The sequence below is a fragment of the Apteryx rowi genome, unplaced genomic scaffold (genome assembly GCF_003343035.1).
Source record: "Apteryx rowi isolate R43461 unplaced genomic scaffold, aptRow1 scaffold_49, whole genome shotgun sequence".
NCBI lineage: Eukaryota > Metazoa > Chordata > Aves > Apterygiformes > Apterygidae > Apteryx > Apteryx rowi.
This window is the reverse complement of record NW_020450749.1, coordinates 3,363,536-3,384,472: the sequence shown is the minus strand read 5'-3', so window position 1 is coordinate 3,384,472 and position 20,937 is coordinate 3,363,536. Positions and strand designations below refer to the sequence as shown.

At 34.7% G+C, this 20,937-nt stretch overlaps 1 protein-coding gene across 1 annotated transcript in view; it reads left to right on the top strand.

The window, feature by feature from the left end:
* DNAH12 (dynein axonemal heavy chain 12) overlaps positions 1-20,937 on the top strand; it is a 78,978-nt gene that overhangs the window by 44,211 nt on the left and 13,830 nt on the right. The window contains exons 42-60 of the mRNA XM_026078879.1: positions 1,186-1,361; positions 2,901-3,093; positions 3,185-3,346; positions 5,329-5,523; positions 6,322-6,455; positions 6,775-6,937; positions 7,724-7,804; positions 9,073-9,249; positions 10,077-10,208; positions 10,672-10,761; positions 12,319-12,459; positions 12,595-12,836; positions 13,186-13,333; positions 14,268-14,413; positions 15,744-15,958; positions 16,940-17,132; positions 18,007-18,199; positions 19,141-19,313; positions 19,859-19,999. Coding sequence (XP_025934664.1) covers positions 1,186-1,361; positions 2,901-3,093; positions 3,185-3,346; positions 5,329-5,523; positions 6,322-6,455; positions 6,775-6,937; positions 7,724-7,804; positions 9,073-9,249; positions 10,077-10,208; positions 10,672-10,761; positions 12,319-12,459; positions 12,595-12,836; positions 13,186-13,333; positions 14,268-14,413; positions 15,744-15,958; positions 16,940-17,132; positions 18,007-18,199; positions 19,141-19,313; positions 19,859-19,999 — 3,095 coding nt within the window. The remainder of the gene's footprint in view (positions 1-1,185; positions 1,362-2,900; positions 3,094-3,184; positions 3,347-5,328; positions 5,524-6,321; positions 6,456-6,774; positions 6,938-7,723; positions 7,805-9,072; positions 9,250-10,076; positions 10,209-10,671; positions 10,762-12,318; positions 12,460-12,594; positions 12,837-13,185; positions 13,334-14,267; positions 14,414-15,743; positions 15,959-16,939; positions 17,133-18,006; positions 18,200-19,140; positions 19,314-19,858; positions 20,000-20,937) is intronic.

Here is a 20,937-nt window from a genome sequence, read left to right as displayed (position 1 = left end):
GTCATTTACCACTTGCAAAATAATTGTTTTCATTATGTATATATATGATAATTTAGGACTAGAAGGTGCTCAACAGTAAGTGAAAATATGGATCAATTATACTTGAAAATTTGAGCTGAATTTGGCAAAATGCTTTCTTTGGGAAAAAAACAGTAAAAATGTTTGGAAGGGTTTGAGTGCCGTATGTAGACTTCCTTTTCAAACCAACGTTTAATTTAAAATGGGGGTAAAGTTATTTTTCCATGAACAATTACATGTGTCTGAAAAGAAAACAAGTTTTTTTTGTTTTGTATTGAATAAATAATTTAGTGCAACATACTTTAGGTTTGGCCAAAAAAAAAAGAAAATTTTCATATCAGGAAATTTCTTGTCCAAGCGTTGTCTTGCGTGAAGCTCCTGAATGGTTACATGTGGAAGTAAAGCATACAATTACTTAGTAGGTAAACGAAGCAACTTTTCAAAAAAAATCTTCATCACTAGTTTGCCCTTCTTGGAGATGTAGCAACACTTACTGAATCTTTGGGCAGTGAGAGATAAGATAATAGAGAAAAAAAAAAGAGTAATTTACAAATCGCTACCACAAAAGTAGCCTGGATGTGCCCATAGTATAGTACCTGCAAGAAGAAATATGCTTATGAATACTCTGAAATGATCTTCCAGAGACCTGATTTACTCCATAAAGAGACATTCCCTCTTTAGGTTTAGCCTGTGACTGAGTTACTGTGCAGTAAACTGCTTTCTGTAGTTGTGATGATATTTTAGTATCTTAAGTGTTATATAAATCATGCTATAATGTATTGTGACTTCCTCTTCTTTTTTCTTCTTCTGTCAGTTCATTGATACACAGAAGAAATAACTTTGTGGTCTTAGTTGACTGTTTCATAGTATATAGAAAATTGCTAAACATCCATCTGTATAAATATGGTATAATCTGACAGTCATGACTGAAATCGTTAATCACTATTTGAGCCAATTGTGTTCCATGCAGAAATTTAAAAGAAATGTATTGCTTAATATGGGAAATACAGAATTTTGAGGTGGGTGTTGTTTGTGAAGTAAAATATTTCAGAGTGCTCATTCTAGTGTCTTGAATATTTGTCTAAATTCGACTTTGTTTTCTGAAATTCCAGTTGAGGAATGTATTAATTAAACTTGACTTCATAATTTATTAAATATTTACCATAGGTAACAGAAGAAAACATGAGAAGTCTGGTGTTTGGTGACTACCTGATTCCAGAACTCGAGGGAGATGAGAGACTTTATAGAGAAATTCCAAGCATTCAGCTGTTTGATGTTGTGGAGCAGTATTTGGATGAATATAATCAAACCCACAAAACAAGAATGAATCTTGTAGTTTTCAGGTACATTCGCTCTGTATTATTAAGAACTGTAAGCTGTAACTGGTAATCAGTATATCTAGTTTTGCAGGGTGGGGTTTTGTATGTCTCTTCCCCTTTGCATGTCCACACCAGTGTTACTCTTTGATTTGTTTTTTCTCTTATGCTTCTGTTGCTTTTTTCAGCTAGCAATTACTGTGAAGTTTTTCTCCTAAGGGAACCTTTGAATGCCTTTTTGGTTGTTGTAAAATCATTGCACTGCGTCTGGCTGGTGCTCTGCTTCTGCTAGGCCACTGTTACCAGTGAAGATTGGTATCAATTTTTCCTGCAGCTGTTTCACCAAAGAAAAGATTGTGAGGCCTTGAGGTGTAGCGTGAGAGATGTGGCACAATCGCAGCCTGTCTGCACTGCCATGCGTCACAGCTTGCTGCTGCAGCTCATCCTGTGGAATTCGAGACTCTGCAGGCTGTTACTGTTTCCTTAACTTTTGATTAGGCATGACTACAACTGAGAAAGATTAGGATGTCACAACACCCTCCTTCTCCCTCCTACTGGAGATTACTGTCTCTTCATATCTGCCGGTATAATTACACATCTTTGTGAAGATGATCATAGTTAGTCTACACACATCTAATAGCAGGTTATTTTAATCTATGTCTTTTTGACAAACTAGGCTTGTGAATATCTGCATGTACAGCTATGCTGAGAGTATGAAGAGGTGGCAGCCTCTGATCAAGGACCACTGCCTGAGAGTGGAAGCAATATCCCACTTACCTGACTGAGAGCAGCCAGGAGAGCATATCTGACTGTAGTCTTAGAGACCAATCCCATGAATTACATCCTGGCTTGAAGTCTTTATTTTTCTAACCAATACAAATAAATCTTCTTTGAAATGTCTTAGCTTTTTTTTTGAAGCCACTTTTAACTGCTGCACTGCTTATCTTCTTAACTACCCCATGCCCTGTGCCTAACCATGCTGTTTCCTGTAGACTTTGCTGCATATTTCAAGATAAGTATACTTGTGTTTTTACAGTAGATGGGGTTCTCAGTGATGTGCAGATACTGCTTGCTGAAGACATTATTCTCATCTCTGTTCTGCATAGAAATTTATGAAATGCTGTTGGGGTGGGGTGTGATTTGTGGATGTAACCCCTCTCTGCCCCCACCCCAGTCGTTCCTTTCTAAGATATTTAAACTGTTTTCAGTTCTGACTTTCTGGAAGTATAATACTGCTATGCCTTACAGCCTTACAAGTAGTTTACGCATTACTTTCTTATCTGTTCTTTTGCTTTATTCATATAGTACCCCTCTTCTCTTCTCCCCATTCCTTTCAGTAATTCTTAGTCATTTGAAATTTAGTTAAATACTGATATTTGTATAATAGAAGAGTTATGAAAGAATTATTTTATTTTGTGGTGGCGTACATACCACCCCCTGCACACACACAGCCCTTTGAGAAATTTGTTTTGGAAATACTATTTCTATACTTGTTTCACAGACTTACAGGTGCACAAATGTATGTATATTTTTGTCATCCTGGTAATCAACATATTTCAAATTTAGGTATGTGTTGGAACATTTGTCTCGTATAAGCCGTATTCTGAAGCAGTCAGGGGGTAATGCTTTATTGGTTGGAATGGGAGGAAGCGGACGTCAGTCTTTGACTCGTCTAGCAGCATTCATGGCAAAAATGTGTGTTTTTCAACCAGAGATTTCTAAAAGCTATGGTATGAATGAGTGGAGAGAAGACCTGAAAGTGAGTATTAATAACCTGTTTGCATTTTGACTTAAGTCTGAGAAAGGATGTTTTGGAGTGTAAAATATTTTAAACTGTTTTGCATTTTTAGACTCTTCTGAAGAATGCAGGTGTAAAAGGCTTGAAAACCGTATTTATAATCATGGACACACAAATTAAAGAAGAAGGTTTTCTGGAAGATGTTGACAGTGTACTCAACACTGGAGAAGTACCCAATCTTTTTGCAGCAGATGAAAAACAAGAAATTATAGAGGTATCTTTTTAAATTCTCTTAAACGTCATCTCCCTTTTCAGCTATTTTGTCAGGTCAGGGTAAAGTATGCCTTAATTAAAAGTGTTTTTTGGATATATGCACCTAATTTTGTGACTTTTTCCAGACCTTAGATAAATCAGCTAGTTATTAGTAAACTGAAGTAGCTTATTCCTACAACAAGCTTTAAATGAAGCTTTTGGCTTCATTCTGTTCACAAACACATTAAGCTGTGCACATAGGGAACTTTGATTATTTGCAAATATCCTGGGGTCCTAATTATTGTTTTGCAGTATATTGTGCAGAAGAAGAACTTGCCTCAAATAATGTTTTCATTGATCACTTAAGGACAAAGAAATTCTTTTGAGACAACACAGCCTGCCTTTGTCAGTAGACTCCTGCCGCCTGGGGCACTAGGGCGTTGTTGGACAGCCTTCCGTGGTCTGACATTTCTGCTCACTGGAGAAGCTGGGGGAAGCTGCTCCAGGAATTCAGGCTCAGAAGTAAAGTTGCAGTGTACTTGGGCAATGGCGTCTTAGTTTCTAATCAGACTCGGGCATATTTTTTCAAAATGGCAAACACTGTTCGGGAGGGAGGGGCGCTAGTCTTTGTGTATCTCAGGTTGGGAACTTGATGTTAGTTAACAATATTTGAAAAAGTATGTTGTGCTTACCTCATAGCTTTATAGTATGTGTACTAATGAATTACCTAGGTATACTTCTAGTTCTCATTCAGACTGCTTCCTAGTAAATACACAAATGTGTTCTCTGTTGAAATAACTATGTCGCTCATTTAAATGTTGCTGTACTATTTTTTTTTCTTATGGCTAATTTATGGAATGGGTTGATATCTGTATTCCATATACTTTGCAGAGCAGCTAGATTAGAATTCTCATCAGCTTTCAGAACTACTGTTTCGTTCTTTACCAAGCATATAGTAACAATTTTAAGCTAATATGTCTTTTCCAATTTTACAGTTATTTTGAATGTATTTAACTTGTGTATGCTAAAATTTGGTAACTGTCTATATAATATGTCAACTAGGACAAAGTTATTTATTACTCATTTGAATCTGCTTCATCAAAATAATCCCGGTTCTACTCTATTGCTAGTGATCTAGTTTTTGTCATTTATTTTATTTGCTGGATTATGTAAAGTAGACATGCTCCTTGTGGAAGAATGGTCTGAGCTTTAGGGATTAGTGGCCAAGCCTAAGTGTTTAATGTGGACTGTTAATTAACTGAGAATAGTATTTTTATGAAGTAATCTTTCATTTCAAATCCCGAGGTGGTTTCTTTTTCTGAGATAATTTTTTGTAAATGAATGAAAGGAATATGTTTTGATGTTTGAAACTGAAACCTTCCTCTCCAGTTAGGTGAAAGCAACAAATTTTAGTATAATATTAAAGCTAAAATAGCTTTTAGTAAGTTAATAACTTGAAACATAGGTTAGGGGATGGATATGGCACATAAAACAGTTGAGAAGAAGAACATTTACTTTTATCATAGTAGCTTTCCTGTAATGAGAGTAGTAATCTGCCTCATCTGTTCTATATCTCTTAAAGCTCTTCTATGAGTGATTGAAGATTGATTGTAATTAAGCCACATAGTTGTGTTTATCGTTAAAAGGCTTTGGTTCTTTATTTCCTGAGGGAGATGATTTTGAATTTTGACTTTCAGAATGTGTCTTAAACATCTGTCAAGAGAACTTCTTCTTTGGATAGACTTTTAATGCCACTTCTGATGTGTTCTCAGTTGTTCAAAGCAGCAGGTGATCATTTCTAGATTGAGTTGTTAGGGTCATACAAAAATATCGTAATACTACCCTAAACTACTATTTACTACTTGTTCTGTTTTTCTAGTTTATTCTACTTGTTTCATTTATCAATAAAAGATTCTACTCCATGGTGATGCTACCGTAAACAGGACTGTTAAAGCACTTCAGAAGTGCTTAATGAGAAACTATATAACAGCTTTTATTTCCAAGGGTGTTCGTGCAATAGCTCAGGCTGGCAATAAACACGAAGAGCTCAGTCCCTTGGCCTTGTTTGCTTATTTTGTGAACCGCTGCAAAGAAAATTTGCATGTTGTGGTAGCATTCAGTCCAATTGGAGATGCTTTCCGCAATCGTCTGAGGCAGTTTCCATCTCTCATCAACTGCTGTACTATTGATTGGTTCCAGGTATGTAAAAATATTTATATTGTTTCCTTAACAAATAAGTTCATGTTTTTTAATGACCTCAATATTTGTGTGTCCTGTTACGTTTTCCTTTCGTCTGCTGTATAGACATACTCCTTGTTTTTCAAAATTTTAAAATAGCATAGCCATTTTTGGTAGTATTTTGGGAACTCATTGGTGTGTACTCACAGTATTTCTACAACTAAACAAACTTCTTAAATATGAAATATCTGAAATATCTAGTAGTCTCAGTTTGTCTAGGGTAATTTGTCACTTTATGACATAATGCGTTTGTCTTAAAGGATTAGTGTATTCGTTTCAATGGGATTGTAAAAGCCCGTTAAGCAGATCATGGATCATGGGAATGATTGGCAAATACAAGTGCTGTAGGAAGACTATAAATAAATCTTCTATAGCAGAATGAAACATGGAAAATTGGTGTAATTAACTGTCCTTAATATAAGCAGTCACCCTCAATTAAGTATAGTTAGCTCTGTAGATTGGGCTGGTGCTGAGTTCAAATCGTTTATCTGCCAGTGGAAGACACATTATCCAAGCAGTTCTGTGTCTGTGGCAGTATGCAGCTCTTAACTAGAAGATCAGCAAGGAGTCACTGGAACAGATCCTGTGGGTAGTGATCAGGCTGCCTGATCTAATCCTTACATCACCTCATTATATTTGAGACATAGCTGGGACTAGTGTGTCCCATACTGGTGTTCTGAATAGTAAAGATTTCTTTTTAAAATATGAAGACTCATAGCTATGTTTTATAAATTCCTTCTCTCCCCATTTCTCCTGCAGCCATGGCCTGAAGATGCCCTTGAACTTGTGGCTAATAAGTTCTTGGAAACACTTCAGCTCACAGACAATGAGCGTCAGGAGGTTGTGCCCATCTGTAAATACTTTCATACTTCAGTTCTGTCACTCTCTGTAAGGTCAGTTTGTTTCTTCTAAAAACAACCCATTAATTTATAGAAATATAAAGCAGGAAAATGTTTAAAGAGGTAAAATTAAGGGAAGTGAACTAAAAACAAAGTTTTAGAGATAAGAAACAATAAAACAGGTGATTGAATTTTATTACTACTCATTTCTGTCTTATGATTTTATAACTTAAGATACAAGATCTGCTTGCTTTAAAATATATAGACTGTGGAAACTGTTTACTACTGTTATTTGTCAAACAGTTTATTTTCATACCTTTTCTAATAACAAGAAAGAAAACAAATCTTGAAGGTACTCTTTTTTTTGTAACAGGTTCTTGGAAGGTCTGGGCCGGCATAATTACGTTACTCCTACTTCTTATCTTGAACTTATTGCTGCCTTTCGGCAACTTCTGACTCAGAAACGTGACACTGTAATGAAAGCTAAGCAGGGATATGTGAATGGCCTAGATAAACTAGCTTTTGCTGAATCACAGGTGAGTTAGGACAGAAGTGGAACTCAAAATACAAAATGATGGGCATAAACAGATCTTTTCCTAGAGAGATAAGCCAAAAGCAGTACTTCAAATCTTTAAAGATGTGGAGGCTAGGAAATAGATTCACATTCCTATAATTGCAAACAGCCTGAATTTTCTAGTTCCAAGTCTGGTTGAAATTAAGAAGTGATTTGTATTCTAGACTGAGCCTGTGTGGCCAAAATATGCTTTTTGTTAAAGATTTTCATAAGGAAAAATTTATTCTTATGGTGGAGGTGTGTGTGTCTGTTTCTGTAAATACAAATGTGGTCCATACAGTTACCTGTTTTTTTGGCATATGATTTTTGTCTGTTACACCTAATAATTTGTTTGATTTTAATTTCAAGTAAATTGCCTGTCTGTTTAGCTCAGTCTTAAATCGTAAAACTATAATAAATATGTTTGCACTTCTGTTTCCTACGGTCATTATTGATGTAGCTGTTGGGGTAGAGGCCACAGGCCCCATTGCTAAGCAGCATACAAACAGAGGTTCCCTTTCCAAAGTAGTTAAGAGTTGAGTATAGAGGAATGTGATTCTTTAAATTAGAGATTGTAGAAGTGAGGAAAAAATAAGTCTCTCTGCAATTTTTTGATATGAAAGCAAACATTATTTCCTTCTATTAATAAACTAGTCATTGGATAGAATCTTGATCTTACAGAAATCATTGGAAATTTTACTTGGGAATTCAGAGTCTTACCTGATTCTTTTGCGTGTGTGTGTGTCTATCTATCTATATCTATATATAGGTTGGTGAGATGAAACAGGAATTAGTTCAGCTGCAGCCCAAACTGGAAGAGGCTAAATTGGATAATGCGAACATGATGAAGGTAGAGTTATACAAATACAATATTGCCTTCTTAATGTAAGTACGTGCAGACTACGGAGAATACTTTCATCTTCATGGTAAATAGTTTTGAATGAGGAGTCTTAATGGTACAGTGTAGTACTATGTATTTTACTTCTGCTTCAGAATCTCAGCTGATTGTAGACAGGTTCTAAAGAGTATGTCTCTTTAAAGTTGCTGATATGTGATCTGTCTTTCCAAAAAAAAGAGCCGAGCTGAGGTTTTTGAGCTTCCTTCTTGTTTACTTGCATTTGCAATGTGGTGAAATTTGTGGATATTTATGCACATATCCATTGAATTGGAAGAAAATTGTACTTTTTGTCTGAGTTACTCTGGATAGACAGTCCTTGCCTAAGCTCCGTGCTGAAGGATGTTAGAGGAACATTCATGCTAATAGTGGTTAGATTGGGTTTCTGAGAACATTCACAAGCATTGTGGAGACCCTGAATGGTTTTTCAGCATACAAGCTAAACATGAGGAGTTTGCACAGTCAGTCTTTGCATGCACTGGGATTATACATTTGGATTTTAAAAGGATCCTAAGAAAGAGTAACTTTGTAGAAATTCAGTGGGACTTGGGGAATCAATCTTTTAGGTTTATTTCAGAATTACAATTTGAGAAAATACACTTATTTAGTATGTTACTATTCCATCACAAAAAAGCAAGGTTTTATTGATGTTTTTGTGCACTGGTTATGATTTTTAAGTGATAACTGTTCTACAGATACAGTGATAACTGTTCTACCTACTCTTACAAACCAAAATTCCAGCTCTACCACTATCACAGAATAAGCTCTAAGGAGGCTAGATGTCACTTCTGTAGAGCTGCAGAGGGAGTCCTTGAATGAAGGGTTGACTTGTCAATCAAAAGAAAATGAATTGTCTTAGTCAGTTTTACAGGCTGGGGGAAAGGGGGCTACAAAACTGACTATAATCTAGGATATTTTTGAGTTGCAACCTGAATACATGAATAGTTTCCCGTCTCTTGAACTTTAAACATCCTTTAAATAGCTTTTATTGACAGTAGTCAGATTTCATGCAGTGCACTCACTCTTAAGGCTTCATTATGATGATATATTGCACTAAGAAACAGGTGATTTTCTTAACATAATTTGAAAAGATATGAAAATACTGAAATACTGAAAAATATAAAGAGAAAATGGAAGTATTTCATAGCTGTTACATTTGATGATTTCAGTTGATTTAATCATTCACCACTCAATAGGAAGCTCACCAGTGTATTTTTCTTTAGATTATAGAAATAGAATCTGCAGAAGTAGAACAAAAAAGAAAAACTGTAAAAGTAGATGAAGAGATTGCTACAGAAAAAGCTGAAGAAGCTCAGACACTGAAAAATGAATGTGAGAGTGACCTAGCAGAGGCAATCCCAGCCCTGGAGGCTGCACTTGCTGCTCTTGACACTTTGAAGGCGAGCTAATCTAAACTTCTATCGTTCTAAAGAATTATTTAGTGTGATGACATTCATCCGTTTATTTGGCGGAGTGCATTAAGATGAAAAGATTTGAAAAGTGCTAACTCTTCTGTTTTTTGAAAAAGGAGATATAATATCTGTGCAGTCATGTTTCAGTAGGTCTTCTCTTAATGTACTCAGAATACAAGGGTTTTTTTGTGCATTTAAAAATTTTGTTTGTTTATTTGCAGGAAAGCCCAGTGCGGGGGGAGGGGGAAGGGATAGGATAACCGATACCCAAAATAACTAGCAATGGTATCATCTGAATTTCCTCTTTCAGATTAGCTTAGGGTTGACCACTCATGGTTAACATGGTATGTGTTTATGGCTAAGAACTATTTGGATCTTCAGAAGGTTTCCTTCTAATCATGATTTAGACATGATCTGAAAGCAATATTGCTGAGAAAGTCCTACAGGAATTGTTTAGTAGGAGTTACAAAGTATATGAGATGTTTTAGGTAATGCATACAAAAGTGAATCAAAAAAATCTTCTGACCTATACTTTTTTAAATATAATTTTAGTTAATTGTTAATTTACAGTTACTGGCATTTACTTCATTTTTATTTCCCTTGAATGGAATAAATTGATGGATGTTTTTAATTGTGTCACTAATACTGTATTCTTAATATCCCCTCTAAAAGCCTACTATAATTATATTATTTGGTAATACTGTTATAACTTCCTTTTTTTTCTGTTAGTACATTTATCTTACAAGGGTGAGAAAGGTATAACATTTGTCATAAATCTGTACATTTTATTTTTTTAAATTTGAGTTTTATTTCAGCCTTCTGATATAACAATTGTCAAATCAATGAAAAATCCTCCATCTGGTGTCAAACTTGTGATGGCTGCTGTCTGTGTCATGAAGGACATAAAACCTGAAAAACTTGCAGATCCTTCAGGCACTGGAGGCAAGGTAAAATGGCAGAGAATGAGTTTCAAATAAGTGTAGTTCATGTTCTGCTCAACATAGAGCAGTTGTTCAATAAACGATACACCTAAGGTCCAGTAAAGCAAACACATATTTACAGCCTGCACCCATTATCTCAATAAAAGCTATGTGCCTCAGACGTATGCCTCAGACATCTTCACTGTCCAACTTACATAATTTGGAGTTCTGGAACATGCAAAGAGAACTCATTAAATGTGTTTAACTTGTATGTGGAGGTAAGTCCTCCCTGAGTCACTGTTTTTTCAGTTTGGAGGAGAATATTTGGTCTGATGGACTCTTCTATCACTACTTTATTGGTGTCTCATGGAGATACCAGATCTTTAATATTAAATGTGCAAGAGTTTATTAGAAGAGATTTGACAATTTGTATTGTTCTTTTGTTGTTTGTTTTAAGGTTTGAAAAGTTATTTCCTATTGTGTTTTGTAGATTTTGGATTACTGGGGTCCTAGCAAGAAACTGCTTGGTGACATGAATTTCTTAAAGGATTTGAAAGAATACGACAAGGGCAACATTCCAGTAAGGTTTTTGTTTAATTTTTCAGTGATTTTTACCATAAAGAAATCTTCTTCCAGAAAACAAAGTTAGAAAATACTGTATCACAGGTCACATTTGCCCCAAACTTGTCAATTCTGTTACGGCCAAGGATCTTCACAAGTTTGTAGACAGCTCTAGCCAGGGTGAATACGGTCGTGACAACTGAATCAAACTTCCTCAGGGTGATCCTCGTACCTAGCATTTCAGAAGGTTTTAGAATCCCCTTTGGGAATTTTCTGAGGCTTCTGTACTGCCTGCCTTGTGTTTGAATGAAATGTCCTTCTGTGCACCAATGTATCTGACTTCGGAACTGATAGGTAGTATCTCATCAAAACAGAACAGTAACACACAAAAAAAACTGTGTAAGAGTAAAGGTCTGTCTTGCCCAGTATCCTGTGTCCAAAATGGCCATAAGCGGGTGCCTTGGAACGAGTAGGAACATCATAAGCATAAACGATCTTTCTCCAAATATTCTCCCAGCCTCCTCCACTTTAAATGAAGGTTTCCTAAGCTAGAGAGAGTTTCTATGTATTTATTAGCTTTCAGTGCATTTCTCTTCTGTAATTCTGGTCCCCTTAAGCCCATGTAAACTTTCAGTATCCACAACATCTTTTGACTAAGCATTTCAGAAGTCTACTGAGTTGTGTAAGGATCTATCGCCCTTTGTTTGGTCTGAACCTGGGTCCTCTTGGACTCATTTCATGTACTCGTTTCTTTTTTCTTTCTTTTCTTTTTTTTTGAACATTTAATCCCTGTCCAGCCCTTCTGCACTGTCTTTTTTTGTGCTAACTTTTCTAAATCAGTTACTTTGGCATTATAAACTTTATTCAATTTTTAAATGACTAGCCACATTGGTGCTCTTATTAATGGTTGTTTATTTTTATAATGGTGGTATTTTGATTGAATGAGTGCTGACAAAATGGATAATGTTTTGTTAAGTATGCTAGATGATGTACTTTACACCCAGAGGTGTAGTACTTAACATAGCTTGAAAACATGTCTTCCTCCAAAAGATTTTACTAAGTACATGATTCTTGCAGTTTGCCAAATGCAATGGAAATTTAATATACTTTGCCTTTTATAAAACTGGTCCCGAAAAGTAGACACAAGCAGTGTAATTCATTCAGATCTTGTCTTACTTTAGTAAAATACATATTTTATAATGATATCAAACAGTTCTGTCTTGAGGGGAAAGTAGAAAAGTAGCATGTTTTGCAACAAGGGACAGTGTAAATTAAGGCTTCCAAATGACTGTGATGCTCTTAGAACTTAGGTAGATGCCACTTGTAAGGCATATACCAAATGCCTGATTAAAGGATAAAAATAAATAGGATTGGAAAAACAGGAAGGACCACAAACAATGATAGGAAAAGCAAAAGAAACATATGAGAAGTGGATTTTGCCACAGTTACTACTGAGTAGTTCTTTACTATTTCAGTGGGTCAGTGTGTAGAGAAAGGGCAATCAGCGTAAATAAAAGTGTCAGCAGCAAGCCTTTGCTATATAAAAGCTTTGAACTATAATGATTTTGTTATCCAGGCAGCTGTCATGCAGAAGATTCGGGCTGAATACCTGACTAATCCTGAGTTTGACCCGCCGAAGGTGGCTAAAGCATCCTCAGCAGCGGAGGGCTTATGTAAATGGATTATGGCAATGGAGGTGTATGACAGGGTTTCAAAGGTGTGTTTTTGATCCTAGTCCCTCAGTGCTATAAAAGCTTTTCTTTGCTTTTTCTGTTCACCCTGAGCACTGTGTTAAATAATAAATATGTAAAAATGTGCTTTAAGCATTTGTGTATTGGTTGTAATTGAATAGGTGGTTGCACCAAAGAAAGCCCGTTTAAGAGAGGCACAGCAGTCCTTAGAGGAGACACTGGCCCTCTTGAATCAGAAGAGAGATGAACTTGCAGCAGTGGAACATCATTTGGCTGCTTTGGAACAAACTTTTATTGAGAAAACTGAAGAAAAGGCTCGTTTAGAATTCCAAGTTGATCTGTGCGCTAAAAAGCTAGAACGAGCAGAGAAGTTGATTGGAGGTCTTGGTGGAGAGAAATCAAGGTCAGATAAAAAGCTCAAATTTCTTATATTGCATCCGATGTAGAGCTAGAGCTTAAACTTCAGTTTTCTGAGCCTTTAATGCTGTATTTCTGTCTGAGGGCTGTAACACCGAGGACTGTGATAATGTGGACCTCCGAAAGATTCCAGATTATCTGATTATCTATAGCGTAAAAATATGGGCAGAAGCATTGAGAAAATTTTAGAGAATATCTTCCAAATGAGAACAGTATACATAAACATGGTGTTCTTTTTCTCCCCATGAACAACAAAAATGGTCGATATATGCTGTTAATACTGTAAATGTGGAGGTTTTAGCACTGTTTTATTCTGTATTTTCTGCTTGTGATAGATGGAATAATGCTGCAAATGATCTTCAAAACACTTACGATAATTTGACAGGAGATGTTCTGATATCAGCTGGGGTGATAGCATATCTGGGAGCTTTTACTGCTGGCTTTCGACAAGAATGTACCAAAGACTGGAGTAAGCTGTGCAAGGTTAGAAGGTTATCTTAGATTTAAATAGTGGAGTTTGGGTTTGGGGTTTTTTTGTTTTTTTGTTTTTTTTTCCCCACAGTGATCTGCAAAAGGCCTCATAACGTGGGCCAAAATCTAAACTGCCTCAGTGTTTATTAGTATTAGCCTAGTAAAGCTCATTAAGATCAGTGAAATAAATTCTGCTGATATAATATTCTGTAAATCTGAATTTCATTGAATCAGTGAATTTACTCCAGACTTAAAGTAGCATATCAGAAATGAGAGCATGGCATTGACTTTGTGAAGCTTGATTATTACTTAAGTAAAATCACAAAATTTTCTCTATTTTGCCTTTAAATGAAAGAATTAACTTCATAGACAAAAATGTAGTTACGCATAATGTGGAAAATTCTGTAGTAATGTGCACTGACACATTTGGATTACTAGTACTCAGTTGATTAAATAGTTGATTATGCTGTTGGCAAAGGGACGGTTCCATTGTAGTTATCCTGCTACCATAATTCACAAATCAGTGATCTGTGAATCACATCACTGAGTACAATTGTCACGTGAATCAGTGACAAATCAGCATTGGAATTCTGCATTGAGTTAATGAAAGGTACAGTGATTATACAGTTTCCAACTGTTTGAGGTTTTTTTTAAGATTATGCATTGTGTGAATTATGTAATAAAAAGGAAAACACATTTAGAACATACAAAAAGATAGAGACAGCTCCCATAAAATTTGGAGCGTATGGGGAAGTATTCATTGCGGAAAGATATTTAAATATGCAAACTAACATTTCATTTTTCAGAGTTTTTTTTCTTATACTTGGTCCTAACCCAAACTATTAAAAGGAAATATATGTTATCACATTGGATTGAAGTGGAATTTAATAAAAGATATAAAGAAACATGGAATAAAGGTTAATGTTCTTTTTCTCCTTTTTTGCAGGAGAAGAATATTCCTTGTTCTGAGAATTTCTCTTTGAGTAACACTCTTGGTGACCCAGTAAAGATAAGAGCTTGGAATATTGCTGGTTTGCCAACTGACATATTCTCTGTAGACAATGGGGTTATTGTTGACAATTCGAGGCGTTGGTAGGTACCACAGTTGAATTTTCTAATCTGAAGGAGATTTCACTTAAAAACAAAAACAAACTCCACAAACCAAATATGTAGAAAGAATGTAACTGAAAGCAGAAACAGTAGTCGCCGTCTGTTTCCAATCCTGTGAAATTTAAGCGGGCAGTGACACTTGATAGATTTAGGTATGTAGTTGCTGAAAGCTTTCCTTTCAGGAGATGCAAAGCCCTTGGATAATTACTTTTAATTTTTTTTAATTTTTTTTTTTTTTAATATTGCACCTAGATGTCATATTACTGGCTAATAAAGCACTTAGAAGAAGTAGTTTTAGAACTGTACAGAAATCATTATGCTTCATATGTTTCGTGATAAGATTCAGGTTATATAAACTTCAGGTTCCAGATGCTACAGACCACTTCAGGTTATTTCATACTATTATAAGGCTATCGGATGACATTCTTATGTTTTAGAGATATTTACTGTACTGTATATGAAATTCACATCTGTTGTTCTAAGATTGTTCTAAGACCTTTAAGACCTTTAACAATTTCTTTTAATTCCAACTGAAGTTGATGATGATGTCTGTTATATGACGTGAACGCTTGAGATAGCTGTCTGCCAATAATCTGCACTCGGTAGGACTATCAGATTATAAAATTTTCTAGTAATACTCGCATTCTCTTAAGAGTTACTTTTAACTATTAGATTCAGATTACATTGAGATTACAGTACATAATTCCATTTTTAGCAAGTTCTCTGAAGGATGCAGTTAGAGGTGAACTTAGCAAGTTTGATGTCCTTCATGCCTGACTTATTAAAACATATATTTATGGACCAAATCAGCAACTGCAAATGGGGACAAAATCTGTTGAATAGAATTACAATAATGTCACCTCACTACCCCTGCCCATAGTTCTAGCTTTATACCAGCTAACATCCTAACCTCTCAGACTTAAATTCCAACTACTTTTTTTAGTGCAAAAATATATATTAAAAAAGTACTCTATCAGAATTTCTAAAAAAAAAAAAAAAAAGATTCTAAATACTGGGAATTCCAGTGAAGGTGCAGATACAAGATGTTAAGCAGAAATCTGCATTCTGATGTACTTCATGAAAAAAAGTTACAAGCTTTTTTTTTTTCCCCCAACTCCTAAAACTATTTTGATACTAGTTTTCAAATTATGATGAAACGCTTGGGCATCCGTTTGTTGCTTGTATCTTAAAATAATGGAATCAAAGCTATGTCACTTTTTGGCTTGACAGCCTGACCTGGAAGTATTTTTAAATAGTTCAAATTTTTGAAAAACTCCTGCAAGCACTGAAAAAACAGTCTTGTATGTTCTAGGCCATTAATGATTGATCCTCAAGGTCAAGCAAATAAATGGATCAAGAATTTTGAGAAAGAAAACCACCTGAATGTTATCAAGGTCACTGATACAGATTATATGAGAACCCTGGAGAACTGCATACAGTTTGGAACTCCACTTCTGCTAGAAAATGTTGGAGAAGAACTAGACCCATCACTTGAACCTCTGCTACTTAAACAGACTTTTAAACAAGGTACATGGAAATTACTTTTGAACCCAGAAAGCAGATTACATTAGTATTCATCTAATAGTCTATGGTATTGTCCAATATTTTTCTTCCTACTTTCTAATTTACTGCTGCCCATGATTAGAGGAAGGTAATTTCACAACAGCCTTAAGTTTTATTTTATTTTTTAATAAAGCTCACTAATTTCATATGATAGAGGTTTTAGTGAAAACCTTTGCCATGTCACTGTAGAAGACTAAACAATAACACTTGATTCTGCAAGGTGAAATTCTTAATTAAATTGAATATATTTTGCTTGTACATTTTAAAGTATTTTAGCATAGTACTAATATTTACTGTGCTGAATTTTGCACAAATCAAGAAAAGCTGCCAAGGCATTTTGTTTAAGGCACAACTTTTTGTGCTTCTCTGAAACTTGCTAAATAGCTATGAATTTGATTTTCAACTTTTCTTTCTTTTTCTTCTGGGAAAAGACAGAAAAAAGTGTAAAGATACACAAATATATTTTCATTCTTTCTTAAATAGTTTACCTTTTCTGGTTATCATGTTCATACTAAATAAAAGGATTGAGAAAAGCTTAAATTTTTGTTTTGTTTTGTTTCAGAGAGGAAATTCAAGGAAAAAAATCCCCCCCCTTTTTTTAATTAATGCAGTTATTCATGGGAAGGAGCAGTCTATAAGAATATGATACTTGAGAATAATTCCACAGCTCTCTGTTACCTTCTCCAGTATCATATATGCACACAGAAAGCATGATAGAAATTGGATTGACTCAGTTATTCTCATTTCCTAAGAGAAAAATGTGGCCTCACTGAAGTCTGTAAGAATTTTACAGTGTATCAGTTTTTTGATTTTTTTTTTTAACTTTTTCAGGAAATTTGACAAGAGTTATTGACAAGAATTTTGCTTCTAATTAATTAGAAAAATAAAATGTTTTTGTAAGCAATTGAAGTAGACAAAGTTTTTCTTAATATTTCTCCACTTTAGGAGGCATGGATTGTATCAGGCTTGGTGAGACCATTATTGAGTATTCCAGTGATTTCAGATTTTTTATTACCACAAAACTGAGAAATCCACATTATATGCCAGAACTGGCTACAAAAGTTTCTTTACTCAATTTTATGATAACACCAGAGGGACTCGAAGACCAGTTGCTGGGTATCGTTGTAGCAAAGGAGAGGTAAGTCTCTGTTCATGGCAAATAGCCTTTTAAAATATTTTCTAGTATCATTGCGAGTAAATGTGAGATGGATTTATTGTAAAGCAAAGTGAATGGTACTTGTTCTAAGTGTTGCTCAGTGACAGCATTAAAAATGTTGGTTTTCTAGTTGTCATATCTAAAGAACTTGCTGGTACTTCAGTAAAAGTGAAACAGGTTGTGTCATGTTTAAAAGTGTGCACAGGTTACATTAAAATAGCTGATATTCTGTCGTTGTGTTTTTCCTGGCAATTTTCTCCTGTAACTTTCTCTGAATGTTAGAAAACTATCCTAATATTATTCAAAGTTTAAATAATTATTGTAATATTTTGATTTGACTGAGTTGCCAGACATGCATGCAGAATTATGAGAATTTAGTTTTAATTTCCTATGAAGAAAAAATCAAGTAACTCTGAAAAGATCATAGGTCCTATCTGAACCTTCAGAGAGGTGCAGGGACGTAGTTCTTGTGGTGTATGCAATTGTGCTAAATTTTGTTTGCTAGAAAGCGTTTCTAGCAATAAACTTACTTGGCATATCACATCATGTTTTTTTTTTTTCTCCACACACCAAAGATGAAATAAAAGAAAACGAAGATGCACTGACATTTGCGATACACTAGCATCTTAAAGTTTAGGTCATCATTTCCAAATACTGAACTGAAGTTGTGCAAAGAAATCTATACTCAGGGATATATGGATATGCTGAATAGTACCAACGCATTTAAAATGAATAGAGTATTCACAAATATTACTTGTAGGAAGAGGGAATCATCTTCATGGGATTCCTTTATAGTCAGTGGATTATGAAGGTAGACTGTTTCTCTTATATGTGTGGGGTTTTTTTTCTTTATTAGGCCAGAATTAGAAGAGGAAAGAAATTCTCTCATCCTTCAATCTGCAGCCAATAAAAAGCATCTAAAAGAAATTGAGAAGAGAATTTTAGAAACCTTACAGTCATCTGAAGGGAATATTCTGGAAGACGAGACTGCTATCATGGTCTTAGATTCTGCTAAAATAATGGCTAATGAGATCACAAAAAAACAGCAGGTAAGGAGCACTAGACTTTCTCCTTAACGATATGTAGAAATTAAATGGTAAAATTTGCGGCTAGCTGAAGGACAAAGCACAAAGAGGAAATCTTGTGCTTGTGAAATGTGAAAAGAAATACAATTCAGACCTTTCTGGAAACTCTACTGATGGTTTATTTAGTCTTCAGTTAACATACATTTTAAAGAATGTGTGTCTATCTATAAGGACTGAGTAAAAAGTAATAAATTCTGTAGTTAAGATAACATTAAGGATATATTAAGATGAAGAGTTTAATTTTTAAAACCACCAAAAATATTCAGGGAAATGGCAGTAATCTGCCTGACTAATATAGGCATGCAAGCCCAAACTCTTTTGTTATGCTTAATGTACAAAATACCATCTAAAGTCAATGGGAGCTAAATATCATTGATGAGAGAATAAAGATTTTTTTTTAATTACTGTAGACTTAAATCAAATATTAGTGATTTTTTTTTAATCTGGTATTGTCCTTTCTGCTACTTGTTAATGTCTATCAAATGTAATCTCAGACTGTGTTTAATGGTAGGTTTGAAAAGCCTTTTTATATTCAAAATAGCCTGTTTTGTATAAAGCTAATTCATAATAGAAAAACTAGAGCATAAATACATAAGCATTTTGAAATTACATGTATTTCTAAATATTGCAATGATTAAGATAGATGATGCTAAATGATGCATCAAAACTGCTCTTCCTCCTTTTTCTTTTGTTTTGACTGTTGCATCCTCCAGTGTAAATAAATAGATTAGACGGTACTTCATTAAGGTCAGGTGCTCCTTTTATTAATGTAGGCATCACCTACTGTGATTGTGCTGTATAAAAGTATTTTAATAATGTTATCAAATAGTAACAATTTTGTACAAAGAAAATATTGAAAACTTTTCTTTAAAATAAACTATCCCCAAACTATTATTGATGTTTAGATTGCAGAGAAAACGGAACTTAAAATAGCTGAATCTCGTGAAGGCTATCGACCTATTGCAAAGCATTCATCAGTGCTGTTCTTCAGTATTGCAGACCTGGCCAACATTGATCCCATGTACCAGTACTCCCTCAGCTGGTTTGTTAACCTCTTCATCAACTCTATTCATGACAGGTAAATGCAGTATTTCTGATGTAAAATAAGGCGTTTTTCATTCTCTTTTTCTGAACAATTTCCTCAGGTTTTTTGGTTTGGAGTTTTTTTTTTTTTTTTTTTTTTTNTTTTTTTAACTGTTTACTTCTCAGCTCTCTTTAAATGCAAACTTTTAAAGGAAAATTAACTCCTTAATAAAAGAAATACTGTCTTCACTTTGGGTGAATAATGAACTGTAAACATGCACTAGAGGTTGCTTGGTTGCGTTTTTTTATGTATTTAAGAATGTTAATTTTAGAAAGCTTAAAATCTGGTTCTGAACTAGGCTCTGTTATGAACCCTAGGAGTGCTGCCACCTAACAATTGCGATTAATTTTGGTTTGTCATTTTGCTTGGGACTTTCAAAAGAGCTTTAAAGCATTGAGTATAATTGAAGTTTTGGGGAAATGGGTATCTAAATCCTAATATTATTCCTTCAGAAACTTAAAAAGGTTTAGATTTCTTAACTTATTTGCCTATGTCACTCAATATAAAGACTCCATTTATCACTTGTTTTTTCTTTTTAGTAACAAATCCAAAATTTTGGAGAAGCGCCTTCGATACCTAAATGACCACTTTACATACAATTTGTATTGCAATGTATGTCGATCACTGTTTGAAAAGGACAAGCTGCTCTTTTCCTTTTTACTATGCTGTAATCTTCTAATGTAAGCTCATTTTTCTGAAGACACTTAATAATGGAAACTGGTGATTTTCTTATCTCGGAAAAAATTATTGATGAAAGAACACGTTCATGTGTTGGTTTGCCTTTGGAGTAAGGTTGTGAATGTTTTTTTGTTGTTAGTACTGATAATATTTACAAGTGAAAGAATATGTGGGTGCATGTGTTGCTACTACAGCCTTTGGGCATGTTATAAAGAGAATGTTTGTATGCTTCTTTAAATCAATGGCTTTGTCACTGATGCAAGGAGAAAGGGAAAAGTTCTTTTGCATCTTCATGACTCTCTTTAAAGGGACTGGATAATGCTACACAGTGGCCTTATGTTAAGGACAGCTGCTATTATTTAAGAAAAAGGTTCTCTCTCTCTCTCTCTCTCTCTCTCTCTCTCTCTTTTTTTTTTTAAAGACATCTAAGACAATGCTGTGCCATCCCAGCAACTTCTGGGCCTTTGTCTTTGTTTTTCTTTTCTTCCCCCTCCCCTTTGTTTCTCTTTTGTCCTTTTGCATATGTCATGAGATATCAGTTGCTGTCTTCTCTCTTCTACTGTTTTTTTTTTAGTTTCCTCTTCCTGATTTTTGTTTTTTGGGGATTTTTTTTGTAATTTTTTGTGTGTACTTGTGAGAGGAAAGATGAGTTCAAAACTTCAGGATCACAACCATAATGTGCATGTTTTTAGTACTTAGTTACGATGTGTATACATCTGTATACTGACCATCCTTCTTGAGCCAATTTGTAAGGCTACTATTTCTAAGGCCCGGAACCCACCTTTTCTATGAAGCCTTTAAGAATCAGGAATAATATCACTTTAAATCAGATGTATAAAATTTACCTTTTAAAATCCTTTAGTCTTAATCAATCATCTTTTACTATGCAGTTTCTTAATTGCATAGAGTACTGAGATCTGATCTCAACTGTTACTGCAGT